The sequence below is a fragment of the Zootoca vivipara genome, chromosome 11 (genome assembly GCF_963506605.1).
Source record: "Zootoca vivipara chromosome 11, rZooViv1.1, whole genome shotgun sequence".
NCBI classification, from domain to species: domain Eukaryota; kingdom Metazoa; phylum Chordata; class Lepidosauria; order Squamata; family Lacertidae; genus Zootoca; species Zootoca vivipara.
Genome location: NC_083286.1, coordinates 27,923,368 through 27,940,074, shown reverse-complemented (window position 1 = coordinate 27,940,074; position 16,707 = coordinate 27,923,368). Strand labels below are relative to the sequence as shown.

General features: G+C 38.0%; 1 protein-coding gene across 2 annotated transcripts in view; it reads right to left on the bottom strand.

Annotated features, from left to right (window-relative positions):
• The window catches only part of ARB2A (ARB2 cotranscriptional regulator A), a 206,293-nt gene that overhangs the window by 70,117 nt on the left and 119,469 nt on the right, over nt 1–16,707 (bottom strand). For both annotated transcript variants that reach the window (XM_035099875.2, XM_060280200.1), the window contains exons 8-9: nt 6,191–6,307; nt 1,415–1,499 (exon numbers count right to left, since the gene is read on the bottom strand). In XM_035099875.2, coding sequence (XP_034955766.1) covers nt 1,415–1,499; nt 6,191–6,307 — 202 coding nt within the window. The remainder of the gene's footprint in view (nt 1–1,414; nt 1,500–6,190; nt 6,308–16,707) is intronic.

Sequence of the window (16,707 nt, the reverse complement as noted above, 5' to 3'; positions counted from 1 at the left end):
ATAATGATTTCTTGCAGCTCAAGAGACATAGAACTAATTCACACTTGCAGTTTACCAGTCCAGCAATCCACCTTCAGATGAAGTGTGAACTCAGCTGCTTGGGAGTAATTGTATTCTAATCCTTAGCAATTTGCACTTCACTAATGAAGTGAGAGTTAACCCTTGCTACCACCTTGCTGAATTGTATGCAGATCTAGCTCCATTTCTGGTTCCTCCTGGAATTTAGAGGTGGGGTTAAAGGAGCATTTTATTTATGGTGTTCTGTGTTTTCTAGAAAGAAGCACAGTATGCCTAGGAATGTTACAGAGAGGCTCGGGTGACCTTCAAATATTGCAGCATCCCACAGCAATGGGTGAGAAAAGACAAGTACAGGCAGGATACAATGGAAAGGTTTAGTGCCCTGGGATGAGGAAAAATACTTCCTGACAATATATTAAATATGCTTTTATCTCTTAAAGGAATTGCAGACAGGTAATCCTCAGTTAATATGCCTTCAACCAATGAATAAAAGTGCTAGGATCTCACTGTTCTGTTCCCACATTAAAATCCTGAAGGCTACTGGTGTGGGAATTAGATAAGGTAAAAACACAGAGGGAGTGGGGAACTTTCTTGTCAGTAAATAAGTAAACTTCCACTTGCACTCTGAAAGCTGACTTCAATAGCAGATATGGTGCTGTAATTGGAAATCACATTTCCAACTTTTCTAGCACTCCTTATAGCCATATACACAGCACTTTTGAAATTCCTCTCAATTTCAAAATCTTTTGCGATGTTACATATTAGTTCAATACTTCATGGCTGCCGGCCTCATAATTTATGTTATTGTTAATTAATGTTTATAATCATGTTTTTGTTTTTATACTATCTCCATCCATGGCAAGACTCACTTATTCAATGAGACACAATGTCTCTCCCTGCCCTGCCCATTTTGCTATTTGGTACCCTTTTGCATTGGTCACTGGGAAACTAGATAGAAATTCCCTGCTTACAAAACTCATACGTAATGAAACCACAACTTTTATTTGTTGTGCTTCTATGTTACAATATCTTTTAATCAAACCAAACGAGAAAAGGTGTATAGAAGAACTTTCCAAACTGTGTGTCGCAACATGTTAGTGTGTTGGCTGCAGTGTGTAGGTGTGTCGCACGAACGCTTCCTGTGCTCCTTCCAGGGCTGGAAAGGGGTTAGTTTAACTTCTGGTGTGCTAGTTTAACTGAATTACTGTGTCATGAAATGATGCATGTCCAAAAAGTGTCCCCAACATGAAAAGTTTGGAAAGCTCTAGTGTATACTGTAAACAGAAGCAAACAGAATTTCAGTATACATGTCCTATAGAAAGCAGAAACAATAATCTACAATAAAAATGTAACAATATAACTTTTTAGTTTCACTTCTGGTTCAGAGTTTGCATACCTGCAGAGACACGTGGACAGTCAGGTAACATGGACTCTACTGATGTATCCAGAGGATCTGAACTTGACACCCAATTACAGCAGTTCTGAAATTGAAGGGAGACAAATTTGAATAAGAGCATTTATTCAAAACTTTATGTATCCATAACTGCCAGATTTTAAGAATAGGGATTGTAATGCCAGAGTAAGGTGAGACTGCCTGCCACTGGTCCAATCTGGCAGGTAGGCTAACTCAGTCTATCCAACCAACCAACCAACCAGGGACGCTTCCCTCTGGCAGGAAACCTCTCAATGCTGCAGCTGCTATGGCGGAAGACAGGCTCTGCCCCGCAAAGCTGCCAACAGCTTAAGGTAAGTGGTATTAATTGACTATTAATTGAGGATCATTTATCTCTTGTTTACATATATAACAGTCAGAGAATGGCTGTAAAGCTGCATGGAAGGAAATGTATTAAAGAAAACTTTGTTCACATATTAGTACAGTACTGATAGGTTAAATGTAAAAGTTTCTCTTTATGGAACTACACCACATTTATTTTTACTTTTTGTTTTCTAATCTACATCTTTGGCTAAATAGTATCAGTTATATACTGGTTTATTATTCTTATTCTTATTATTTAATTTTTATCCCACCTATACCCATAGGTCACAGGATAAAATCACGATACAGAAAAAACAGAAAAACAGAATACATAATCAGAATCAAAATAAAAATAACCCAGTTGCTTTACTTTACAACTTAATGGGAAAATTTGCATATTAAACGTATTTATAAAATGGGCTAATCATTATTTCATTAAATATTTCATTCACATTTCCCCCCCCTGTAGAATAACAATCTGCAAAAGCTTTTGTTAAAACGTTAAGAATTTTCATTTCACTTTTAAAAAATCAAATAGCTACATTAAAACACGGAGAGAAATACTTTTGTAACATACACCCAAACAAATGTGTAAACATTTTTTATTGGAAGAATTTTATTTAAAAACCCCATTAATCATTGTTTCAAAATGGCCGATTGTTCTTCTTGCAAACAAGCATGTATTGTATATTTTTAGATGCTTGCTGCCCTAGTTGTGCACCATGGAATCTGTCCTCACTGTGGAAAGATCCTTGACTGGTAGATCAAGTGTCTTATTGTAGTTCCTTAATTCATTCTGTCTGGAAGAAGATGTCAGCTGTGTTGCAGTGAGGAGAGAATTTCAAAGACTCCAATCCCCACCAATAAAGGCAGAGGAATGGCTTTTGAATAGATTTGTCAAGGCAACCCTACTGTTCTGGGACCAGGGAGAGCAGGAAGAACATAAAGGAAGGGTTGCTGTATGAGATTAGAAAGTGAAGTTCACAAAGCATGGCAGATTTTTGTAAGAAACAGTAGATCAGTGAAACCATTGAACTGTGTGAAAAACCCATGAAAATAGTTAAAAATATAACTGGCTAGTGTGTTTGTTATCTTTTCACTAAAATGTTAAGATGGCAATATTTCTATATTTCACAAAGGCTTTAAGATGCACATTTTATAATTTGCATGCCAGTTTTTAATTAACAGCTGATTGTGGAACTGTAGCACAGTAGTAAATTACAAAACTAGTGGAATTTTTAATGAAGTATTATATTCATTTGATATAGGTAAAATTAATATTATTACTGATAGAACATTTCATCAGAGAATTTGAGATAATACAGAAGATTTGAAGACAATTAACTAGTTTTATATACAATGTGCCACTTGCCTGTAAGAACTAAGTATTCTCAAATGCAAAGTAAAGATATGAAAGTGGAAGATTTGTTTTATCAGTCATCACAGTGCCTAATAAATTCAAAAATTATGACTTCTATTGGCACTAAAAATAGGCAGCTCATGATATAGGGTAGATAGATGAAATGAAGACTTGCTATTTTAACTATTAATTATTTCAATGACAGCAATTAGCATTACATACACAAAGCAATTGAGAGAAGATTTTAATTATTATTCATTCTACCACTAGATCTAAGCCCAGTGAAGTAAAAATATACCCAGGTGACAAGATATAGTTTTAGTAACAATCACCTGAATTTCACAGTGTAAAAATACTACTTATATGAGATTCTTTAACATCCCATCCATATTTTAATTCACTAGCCATTATTCTTATTCTTTAAGATCCACTTTCTGAGAATGAAATAAAAGATAATGAGCATGTCATGTGTAAATGTATTCAGAGAACAATTAGTTATCAGATTCAAAATGGGAGACTTAAATTTAAAATATATATATATTTCCTTATGGCGTGTATTTAATGTTCTGAGTTCTCATAAAGCAACTTTGGATTTTCTAACAAAGGCTTTAGAGGTTTGGGGTTCTTTCTTTCTTTTTGTGTGTATGTATTTCAGGTCAGAGTTGTCTGCCTTTATCCTAGACAATTCTCTCTCCTTGCCATGGTCTGTAAAACTAAATGGTTAAATCAGAAACATTAAGGTTACAAATAATATTTTACGAAATAAACTCTAACATTCAATCCTGATTAATAGCACTGCTAGTTGACATTGGCTGAAATCCTAAATGGCTTCTCCATTTACATAAGGCGTTGGCATTTTTCATCAATTCCCACCCAATAAGCAGCCCTGCTGCACCATATCTTACACTAGTTTTAAGGATTCCCACCTCAGTGTGACTGCCCCTATTTTGTGGAACAGCATCACTGCTGAGATACGGCAGATGCCCACTATCTGTACTTTTCAGAAACAATTGGATACATTTTTGTTTCAGCCAGCTTTTCTAGATAGATGAAAATGACCAATAGCTTCACATTAAACAGCATTGTGGATAAAATAGTGCCTTGCAGCACCCCATAACTGCCATGGGGTCAAGAAGTTCTCTCCCAAAGCTATTTTCTGGACTTGGCCTCATCAGTAGGACTGGAAGCGCTATAACACAGTGCCCCAATCCAGGATGATACCAACATCAATGGTATGAAAAAGCACAGAGAGATTAAGAAGGAGCAAGATTCCTTGTCGTGTTCTCAGCAGAGGTCACCGACCAGGGAGATCAAGGCCAATTTAGCCTCATGGCCAGGGCTAAACCAATTGTAACTGATCTATGTAACCCATATGATCCAAGAATTCTGGCTATTGACCTTCCACAACCCTCTCTACCACCTTACCTAGAAAGTGGGCATTTGTAACTGGCTGGTAGTTAGCCTAAGCAAGCATGTCTAGGGCCAGCTTCTTTAGGAGTGTCCATACCACTATGACAGCCATGAATGGGCGTCCCTCATGAATGGGCGTAAGAAGAGCCTGCTGGAGCAAGCTAATGGCCCATTTAGTCCAACATCCAGTTCTCATAGTGGTCAATCAGATGCCTGTGGGATATACACAAGTAGGACCTGAGCACAGCACTCTTCCCTTCAGCAGTTTCGACAACTGGTATTCAGAAGCATACTGCCTTTGACAGTGAAGGTAGAACATTTTCATTGTGGTTCTGTTTGCCTTTTTCATAAGTCATACACTGGGTTGACATTGCTCTGGATGCAACCAGTCAAATTTAATAAGCCAAAAAGGATGGGGTAAAGCATAAAGAGGATGGGTTTGGGGTGTGTGTCAAGTGACTTTATCCTCAAAATGTAGTCAGTTGGTTGAAGGGCTCTGGTGGGAGTCAACAACCCTGCACTATCTGAAAGAGCTCTGCAAACCAGCTACTTAAAGATACAGTGCAGGCTGCAAAATGCACCTTCTTCATCATCCATACTGCCACATAGTAGGCACATTGATGTATGTTAACCAGTGTTTGGTCAACCTAAACGTGAAACTTGCAACCCTTGTCCTCTAGTCTTATGCATATGTTAAGTAAAAGCACACACATTCCTGATCCAACAAGAAATGTATGTACATCTCACTGTTGGCAGCTCACTGTTCAAGGATTCACAAAGGAAAGAGCCACAAAAATACTCTTCAGTAACAAAGAGCTTAAGTGGCAGAATCAGAGAAAAGGGAGCTAATAAGCTTTGAAGACACCCTGAAGTCATTCCCTCCCTTTTTATGGCTTGGATCCTGACTTGCCCTTCCACAAGTGGTATTGATCCAGTGGGGACTTCTGCTGGAGGAAAAAGGGGGAGGAGATTTTCCCACTTTGCTCTGCATCTGATGCCCCCTTATTCTTCTGTAGCATTCCTCAATCCTCCAGAGCAGGCTTCCTCAAATTCGGCTCTCCAGATATTTTTGGCCTACAACTCCCAAGATCCCTAGCTAGCAGGACCAGTGGTCAGGGATGATGAGAACTGTAGTCTCAAAACATCTGGAGGGCCGAGTTTGAGGAAGCCTGCTCCAGTGCATATTTATTTTGGAGAAGGGGCACATGGTTCAGCAGGGCCAAAGGGATCCATCAAAAATCACCTTCCCCTTCTTCTGCAAGCAGGAAACAATAGAGTTCTGCTTATAGGATTTGAGGATCCAAATATCCAAACATAGCTACATACCTATTACATAAATGAAAGAAAATCGGACTATGTTCAGACCACAGGGTAAATTTTAATGAGCATAATAAAACTGGGGGGGGGGGGGAATTCCTTCCAGTAGCACCTTAGAGACCAACGAAGTTTGTCACTGGTATGAGCTTTCGTGTGCACAAAAGCTCATACCAATGACAAACTTAGTTGGTCTCTAAGGTGCTACTGGAAGGAATTTTTTATATTTTGTTTCGACTACGGCAGACCAACACAGCTACCTACCTGTAATTAAAACTGGAAAAGATTAGGTTTGCCAGCACACATATTTGATTACCAGAATCAAGCCTCACCTCTCGCATCCACTCTCGAATAGTTTTGCCAGCTTCTTGATGCCACACGTTGTGAACTGAGTCTGTCAATGCTACAGCAGTAACTTTATTCTTTACTTCTGCCTCTCGTTGAATCATCTGTAGAAAACACAAATCCAAAAAGTCTTAAAGTACAAATGTGTCTAACTTTAAGCTCGCCAAACTATTCAAGTCTTTTTGCTATTCACAGGAATCGGTCCTAGAATTTAAAGAAGGGATAGGCAACAGCTTTGAGGTTTTCTAAAATCAAGCAGTATATTAATTTTATGAAATAAAATAAATTTATGACATAAAAATGATAAACCACAGTAAAGGAAAGCCAAGATTCACAAAGGGACTTCAAACTATTGTTTATGATCTTGTTTTGCTGGTACCAAGGGTCAAGTTCACTCACAGAAACAATCTATAGTTGTTGTTGTTTAGTCGTTTAGTCGTGTCCGACTCTTCGTGACCCCATGGACCATAGCACGCCAACTATAAATCTATAGTTACATTTCTTTAAACAAGCCATAGTTCAACATTATGTGCTAAGCGGTCCTATTCTATGTTCTTAAACTGTGATTTATGAATACTGTAACCACAAAAAGAAATTTTCAAATAATAATAGTGGACAACAGAGAACACAGTATTAGAAAACAAAATAAAAAAAGAGAAGACACATTTTTTGAAATAATGAATGATAAAAAAGAGAGTACATATAACCTATGTATTGGGTAAAATGGTACTAAACATCTTTGTTTTGCTCTTTTTCATTGGGTACAACTTAATGTTCATTGAATTTGCTGTTATGGCTAACTCAGCATTTTAAAATTACTATATTTTATTGAGTTCAACTATACTTTAAACCCTTAGCTAAAGAAGACACAAATACCATCACTATAATGCAATGTGAACATAGGTATTTTCATGTCATATCAGAGCAGTGGCCCATTTACCTAAACCAGAATCTTTGTGATTATATACAAAGGGTGAGTTTACACAATCATTGTACCTGGCTATATATTTGTGATGATTAGCTGAGTTTAGAAGTAAACATCTGTTGGATTTATTTTTAAACACACATCTTCTCTGGATGGGAACACATGGGTCATGTACTAACAATGTGTAATGCTTTTCCTGGATTACTAGTTACTGGTACAGTCAGCACTAAGTGATTGTAGTCGCCCTTGCTTAAAAGATGACCAAATTCATGGTTCTTTTCGTCATTAATTTGAGAACTGTCTTGTTGGATCAAACTGTCTTGTTGGTTCATTTAGTACAAGATTTTTTTTTCCAACCCTGGGCAGCCTGATGACATTGGGAAACTCCTTTTGCATATAACACTTCAGCTCAATTTCAACGGATTTAGTATTTACAAGCCTTCCTCAGAGAACTCTTCAATAACTGTTTTCTGAGAATATTTCCCTGGCTCATAAGTTAAGTTGGCAGTCTCTTGTGCGTCTACTCTTTTAAATTGTCGAAAAGCACCAATTTTTCAGTAAGTTTTCCATTGCCCTTCAAATCTTAACCACAGATCAGATACACGGCTGTGCGAAAACAAACAGAAAAAAATAACACCAGTAGTTGATTTTTAAGGCTCCAGAAAACTATGTAGTTATTTGAGCATAGCTCTCAGGAGTGTTTGAATAGGGCACAGCTCTGATAAACTCCTAAGCCTTGGAAACAAAGGAGATGTGAAATCCCCAAATTTGTAAACCAAGTCCCAGCGAGCTCCCCCAAAGCTGAGTGTTACAGCTTTGCCAGATTTCCTTTACACATTCTCGTGTAAGCCTTTCTCCTAGCAAATATGACTGGTTAGACCTCTACTGTAGCCATAAAACCATCTCTAACAAGCTGCAGGACTCAAGGAGAGCCAAGTTAGAGTTATGCCACTGTGAATGCATGGCATAAAATAAATATTGTCTTAAAGTGTTGTACTGTAAGTCTGAAATTTGGACAGTTTGTACTGTCCCCCATCACAAGAAATCTTCTAGACCAAACCGGAGTAATAGGACATCTAATATCAATTGATGGCAGTTTTTTTCAAACTCGGGTCTCCAGATGATGTTAGACTACAACTCCCATCCACTGGTCCTGCTAGCTAGGGATAATGGGGATTGTAGTCCAACAACAGCTGGAGACCCACGTTTGAGAAACACTGTTTTATGATGATTTTGAATAAAGGTTTTAACAAAGTATTCAACATTCCTTAATTAAAGAGCTGAATCTCCCTACTGATAAATACATCAACCCGACCAAAATGTGTGTGTGTGAGAGAGAGAGAGAGAGAGAGAGAGAGGAGAGAATTCTGTTAAAAATGTTTGTGATGGCTGATGGCTTAAAAGGAACTCAATGAGAGCACACTTTTCACTAGGATAGCAGTTAGGAAGAAGTACACTCTTAAAAAGGGACGCGGGTAGCACTGTGGGTTAAACCACAGAGCCTATGGCTTGCCGATTTAAATCCTGACGACGGGGTGAGCTCCCGTTGCTCGGTCCCTGCTCCTGCCAACCTAGCAGTTCAAAAGCACAAAGTGCAAGTAGATAGATACCCTTCCGGCAGCAAGGTAAACAGCGTTTCCGTGTGCTGCTCTGGTTTGCCAGAAGTGGCTTAGTCATGCTGGCCACATGACCCATTTACTTCCTCCCAAACTTCTCTAGAACCACCCAAAATGGTATAGATGAAGCTGTACGCTGGCTCCCTCAGCCTTTAAAGTGAGATGAACGCCACAACCCCAGAGTCCGCAACTGGATCTAACAGTCAGGGGTCCCTTTACTTTTACATTTACACTCTTAAAAAAAACCCAACCTTCCCTGTATTTGACTAACATGCTGGAATTTAAAAGAGAGGAGTCTTCAATATAGAAATAACCAAGGAAAGAATGCCAGGAGATATCTTAAAATATTTGCCTGTAATGTAGAAAATACCCAAATGAGATCTATTTACAAAAGATATAGCTAAAACTAAAAGAGAAAGGGAAAGGGACCCCTGACCATTAGGTCCAGTTGTGACCGACTCTGGGGTTGCGTGCTCATCTCGCATTATTGGCCGAGGGAGCTGGTGTATAGCTTCCAGGTCATGTGGCCAGCATGACAAAGCCGCTACTGGCGAACCAGAGCAGCACACGGAAACGCCGTTTACCTTCCCACTGTAGCGATACCTATTTATCTACTTGCACTTTGACGTGCTTTTGAACTGCTAGGTGGGCAGGAGCTGGAACCGAGCAACGGGAGCTCACCCTGTCGCAGGGATTCGAACCGCCGACCTTCTGATCAGCAAGCCCTAGGCTCTGTGGTTTAACCCACAGCGCCACCTGCATCCCACAATTACAGTAGTTATTTCTAAATGTAAACCCGCGCACAAAAATTATCATATGTAAATTTTATGCAAATTGAAATTCTCTTTTGTCCTTTTTTCTTCGTGCAACTTCTCTTTTTTGGCAATGGAAACGCCATTTACCTTCCCGCTGTAGCGGTTCCTATTTATCTACTTGCATTTTTGACGTGCTTTCGAACTGCTAGGTTGGCAGGAGCTGGGACCGAGCAACGGGAGCTCACCCCGTCACAGGGATTCGAACCGCCGACCTTCTGATCAGCAAGCCCTAGGCTCAGTGGTCTAACCCACAGTGCCACCTGATGCAGAATACCTGTGACGAAACCTAATTCAATATCTTTAACTAAAATATCATTTGCAAAGACATTGTTTCTTTAAGACTCATAGATGAGAGCCTCAATGCAACTAAAGTTAGTTGTAACGAATTCCAGTTGAAATCAATGCGACTGTAGTCAGTACTAACTTTAACTAGGTTGGGGCCCTTTAAGATTGGCAATAATAAGATTTAATACTTAAGGGTTGAAACTCAGTTAAAGCTCATTGCAACTAAGTTCCAATGAACTGCCAAACACTGGAAATATGGAATCAGACCACAAGGTGTCAGCAATTCCCAAGTTCACCAGTACTACCATTGGGCACAAGCATACAATACTTGAAGGCCTTTAAGAAGGATAGAGAAGCTCTGATGACTTGGTTGATGTAATGAGTGACCAATGGGTATATACATGCCTTGGGCTTCTGCAAAACACTGTGTAATGTCCAAAGTGGAATTGCTTAGCAGAGACAAAACATTTCAAGACAGCTGTAGATTGCATATTCTCATTATTTTACAAATTTCAAATCAAAGCTATTTGTCAAACACAGTCCTTACTTATCCAGAACGAGATAACATGTAAAATCACATAGCATCATTTTATTCCTCATTTTTATTTTTAAATCCCAGAAGTAAATAGCTTTAAAAAATGAGTCACATGAATCTAGTCCTACTTTTGCCTAGATCAGCTCTATGGAATGGACAGCCAAATACTGTACCTCTTGGAACATCACAGAAGATTGAAACAATAGCTTTTCCAATTACCTGACTCTTGTCCTCTAAGGCATGTTGCCTATGAACATAGAAGTTGCATTTTGCTTGCATGGCTAATAACGAATGATACGATTTACACTACATAAAATTTTCTATTTTTTTAGGACATTGATTCACTGCTTGGGTGAGTAGGCAGCTTGTGCAACCAGTACCTCTTCCGCTCCTCTCTGCAACCCATTTACTTCCTCCCTAACTTCTCTAGAACCACCCAAAATGGTATAGATGAAGCTTGCTTGAGCAAAGCTCAGGCAGTGCAAAATGCCTTGGCCTGACTTGGGTTATTCCTTCAGCCAAATGCAGCTTGTATCTCCCCTAGCCCTGCAGCCCTCGGGAGAGGATTTTGGGGGAGACAAGGGAGAGGAGGGGAAGCAAAAGAATGGTTGCACAAGTCACCTTCAATTTGTGTAGCCATTGTATGCAATTCATTTAAAATAATTGTATAACTAGTTTGTCTCCTGCAAAAAAAAAAAAAGCTCCTATAACTTCACTGGAGCAATGTGAATGTAATATTAGCAGGGGTTGGGGAGGTTCTATCTAGTCTTCCCATACTCTATACTATTCCTGATTTTGAAAATCTTGATCATGTTTGTGTAACTGTATTTTGTACTAAATTAAAAACTAAACTTAAATAAATAAAAAACAAAGTACCCTTGTAATAATGTGCACCAATGCATTTATCATTGTAGTTGCCTTTTCCTATATCCTTTTCAGCTATAGAACTTTTTCAGGTGGCTGGGGGAAACCAACACTATATGCAGTATTATAAATGTAGCTGGATAAAAAAAGTATATAATGGCATTATTTTCAGCACTTTTCATAATACAGTGGTACCTTGGATTAAGAACTTAATTCGTTCTGGAGGTCCGTTCTTAACCTGAAACTGTTCTTAACCTGAGGTACCACTTTAGCTAATGGGGCCTCCCGCTGCCACCGTGCGATTTGTGTTCTCATCCTGAAGCAAAGTTCTTAACCCGAGGTACTATTTCTGGGTTAGCGGAGTCTGTAACCTGAAGTGTCTGTAACCCAAGATACCACTGTAATCTCCTATCCCTATACCTCCATATTCCACCCCCACCCCCGTTTATTAGATTGCTGTGTGTATGTTTGGTGGTGGTGAGAGAGATAACCAAAACATCTGGGATAATTAAGTCTACGCTATATTAATTTGAAAAGTACATAGTTTCCTCTGACCTGATTGCGTCTGCTGGGCCTACCTGGGCAACCTATGGAGATTCTAGTGACTAGAAAATCTGACAAAATAAAGTGCACTAAAGAGAAGGGGGAAGTAGCAGTTCCTTAGGACCAAGATATTTTCTAATTCCTCATGCTGAAACAAATCACTCTTCAATCGCAAGTCTGAGTTCATTTGCTGGCTAAAATATTTTGCTTCCTAGCTTCTTTCTAGAAAGCAGTTTGAATTTTGGCCTTGCACAGGGTGCTGCTGAAACTTGAAAGACCAAAGTTTGCCCCTGACTTAAGATCTATCTAGTCTACAGTTGCTAAATGTTTTCTGGCCAAGGGAAAATTTGAACAATAAAATGTGGCTTACTTCATCTAAGGAGATCTAGAAACAACCCTTTTTAAGAGCAATAAAATATCTAGTTCTGTATATATGTATGCCTGTAACTAACACACAAATCATACCCTCCAAAATTTCTCCAATGAAAATAGGGACGTCCCATTCCATGATGATAATTTTATTATTTATACCCCACACATCTGACTGGGTTGCCCCAGCACTCTGGGCAGCTTTCAACATACATAAAAACATAATAAAACATTAAATATGGAAAAAACACCTTTCCTATACTGGATTGCCTTCAGATGGCTCGGGGGTTGGATAACTCCATTTCCTCCAACAACCTAAGGAAAAGTGGGACATTCTGGGATCAAATCAGAAATTGGGTTGGCTTCTCGAAATCTGGGACATCTCTAGAAAATAGGGACACTTGGAAGGTCTGCAAGATACGTCCCTTGATCACAGATTGACCAGATTTATTGACCTTTGTTTCTTCCTTAGCTCATTTTAAGAAATTATATGTACAAGTAACAACTTAAAAGAGGTTGTCTGCAGATCCTTTGTCCAGTTTGTGTTTTTGGCCCAGCCACTAACTTGGTTATCAGTTAATATTTCCTTCAAATCAAATCCACTCCTGAATATCCACATGCTGCTAGGAAAGATAGTTTCCAACTTGTTCCGCATCTGTCTCTGAAGGAAACACTTCTCATTTCCTCCAATGCTGACCTCTTAACTCTTACAACCAATCATTCTTTTGCTCATTCTGTTGCCTTAAACTCTCCCCTTCTCCAGCTTCTAACCTCTTGCTGCCTTGCACAAAAGTAAAAAGAACAAACTATTGGTTTGACTGGGAAGATTTTACTTGCAGCAGTTTCAGAGACTAATAGCAAATTTAGTGTATGTGGTAGAGGACTGGACGGTATCAAGCATGTATAATCTATTACTCAATAATTGTTCAAACCTTTAAGAATACTCATTTTAACTTTACTTATAACATGTATATACTAAAGCATTTATGAATAACAGAAAGCATATTAAAGATAACAAAATAATTGCAATGTGGAAAGAAATGGATAAAATTACATCTTGGGTCAATTTAAGAATCACTTTAGTTATCTAATTTTAAAGCCAGGCTCTTAGCAACTGACAAACAAGTACTGCAGAAAGTCTCTTTAACCTTAAAAAACCAGATGCAGGGTAAATACTGACACAGCAAATTCATTTTCATAGCCCCATCAATGTTCTCTATTCACTTTATGAAGGAAATATTTCTACACATGAGGAGGTCATTTCATCTCATTTGCAGAAATTTTCTCAACTGAGAATGTCAACATGTGTGCTAATTCTGGCTCCACTAGTCACTGGACAGAGACAACTGATGTATTTAACAAAGGCCACTGAAAAGCCATCAGCTGGGAGCAGCTCTTCGTCACTACTAAACAGGGGGCAGAGCTGAATCAGTGACCTAGAAGTGAAAGACTTTGTAATCTGATTACCAATCTTTTGAGCTATGCAGTCCACCCCCCTTTCATTTTTACTGATAAGAGAGAATCTTATTGCCTAAGCAACTTTTGTAGCCTTTTAGCAATGCAAAAGCTTTCATTTAGTGCTCCAAAAGGAAACTCTCATGGGCACGCTTATTAGCCCATCTCAGGCATTGTCTCTGTACTACTCTCCCTTATTAATTTCAAAATAAATTTATTGGTATAAAAGTCTACTGCAATGGCGTTTCTGATAATGATATATGGTAAAGCTCTTGCTGGTTATTAGAGATGCTGATGAGCTATTTTCACACAGAAATGGAGGCAGCAGAGCACTTACTGGCAAACGATAAAACTAAGTGGGAATGGGCAAATAATTTGGTAATTTTCCTAGATTAGGAGCAGGGTTTTGTTTAAGTAGTTAGAGGGAAAGATTTTTTTCTTTCCATTTCCAAAGCATGGTTGTTTGATTGTTACAGTGCTTTAATATTACTTTATTGCAGTACTTTGGGTTTGCAAATGTGACAACATGCATTTTAAAAGGTGTTGAAAATGATCTCATGTGACAAGAGGATGCTGCTGTTTCTTCTTTTTGCCTTGGCCTTCCTTTCAAAAGCCTCAGGAAGAAATCTCAAAGACCTTTCCTGTCAGTTTCCCACTTCTCTACAGACATTTTGGCCTGTACATGAACACTGCTTCCCTTTGGCTTGAGGTAATAAACGATTAGCTACAACAAACTGTAATATTTCAAGTTATTCTTTGCTAGAATGCACCCAGCCAGCGCTTCAGATGTAATACATCAGGATTTGGAATTAACTTTATTTATAGGCAAATAAAACATCCTGCTTGAAATGAGGTATCTATTATAAGAGGCCATTAGTTTGGAGTTCATCAGTACCAGCAAACTATACAACATTTAATAGAAATAACTCTGTAGTAGTGATTAATCAGTGTTTTGCTTATGAAGTGCTAAGACGAAAGTAGATGGTACCTGTTCTTGTTAAATGGTAGATACCTATAGCAAATGTTCCAAGTATATCATGTACAAATCAAAATTAGCTAAGAACTTTGCTATAGGCAAAATAGTATATACAAAAGTATTAATACAACCCCATATTAAAATCAAAATGAAGTTTGTCTTCCTCACAGCAATCAATTAGTTTCACTGAGATTTTTCCATGAATTATACATTTTAACTGTTGTATGAAAGTATTTATGTATATGAATAGTCAATATACTGCTTGCAATCTATTTATTTCTATGAGTTTCTCATACTGCTAGTTTAAAGACTTTGATTATTCACTAGTCCATTCAATGAATTTTTCAGTTTTTAGGATCACTTCTTTTTTGTAAACGTGTGTCAGAATCCCACAGCACTTATATAGGCAAATATCAAACTCAACACAAAATTAATCACTAGGTAGCAGTGAGAAAAATGATATACTGAAGAACTTCATAATGTACTTTTATCCAGACGTTCTCCTCCCTGAATAAAAAGGCTCATCACCATTGACCATTTTTATTATCTCACTTGTTGGTATACTTAACTAAATAATTTTGGGGGAGAATTAAATCTTAATCATTGTTTTGTTCCCTCCAGAGTCTGCAAGAGTATTAAGGAATGACATGTTGTTTCTTTTTCTACCTACTGGAGAACCTGGAGCTCTGCCAGATGGTAAGTAAAGAATCAGCCAAAGTTGGCTGTAGCCTATGGGCTATATTTGTACAACCTTCTTGAAACACTTGGATAATATCTTAGTGAAAGTTATAGGCCACAGAAAAGAACAGTATGAAGACTAAATAATAATTAATGTTACATTAAATCACTAGGAACACTAACTATGGCATTCACTGATGTTCTGTCAGTATTGAACTCTGGCCTTTATGACTTAGAACTATTAGTGCTACTATGAATGCTACAGAATCACAGAAATCTGTTTTTCTACTTCCTTTTTCAGTTTTCTAGCTCATATATACGCTGGTAAAATATTTTGTGAATGGAGAAATGAGAAATTTCAGCAATTAAGTTCTAATTATACAATAGAGCAATTTTTGATGTATTATTCGGTAATTGAATATATGCTTTTAAACTTCTAAGGCTTGTTCTGTGCATATCTTTCTCTTGACCTTTGTTCAATGGAATTACAGTAACTCTTCAGTGATTCCTTCTCACTTGTTTTCTAAAGCTGTTCAATCACACTTGCTAGCAAGAAGCACAGCTGGCAAGGGATCTAAACCTCATCACAGGGCAAAGTTAGCCTTCTGGCTTTGCCAAGAATGACATTTCAAATGAAAAAAATCCTATTTATTGTGTGGGGCATTTGATTCTGTATTTGTTTTAAGTGCAAATAGCTCCATCCTTTGTACTAACGCTGCATTTAGACACTACACTAGATTAGACAGTGCACTAGAAACAAAAACAGCAATGAATTAAACTGTCTGGATTTTTTTTAATAAGAATACCATTGTTAATTAAAGCAAGATTACAGAAATCAGCTGAGTTTTTCCTCACAGTCCCAAAAGAAATCTACAATGGAGGATAAGCAGTGCCCCCTAGTGTCATTTACGACAGACAGAAATCAGAATAAAGGTAAGCTCCATTCACTGGGATCTCTAATGAAAAATACAATGCAAAAATGTTTATATGCAAAAGACTTATTGCAAATATATATTCAAACATGTAAGTTTAACACAAAAATTATATTAAGTTACATTTAATAACTGATACACATATGCGGTATACTCATACAAAGTATGCCCATGCACATACTCTCACTCAAGAGTCTGACATGGCCAAGATGTCTTTAATGTTCCAGGCAGCTCAGAAAAAAAAAACATTTCCACACAGAATAGCAGGCCATGCATGAAAGCGGGTGTCAGAAAGCCCAGCAGAATCACTCACTGTGAAGATGTCTAATAGGGATTGCTGAATACACAATACAGGCAGCATGGCCTGAATGACTAAATTGGAATAGCCAGAACATAGTAAGAAGGTTTTGAATCAACCAGATATTATAATTAAACCTGTAATGAATGTTCTGACTTTTCTCCTTTTCTTTTGTTAATTGGGGGTTAACCCTATTTAGACATTGTTGGGTTC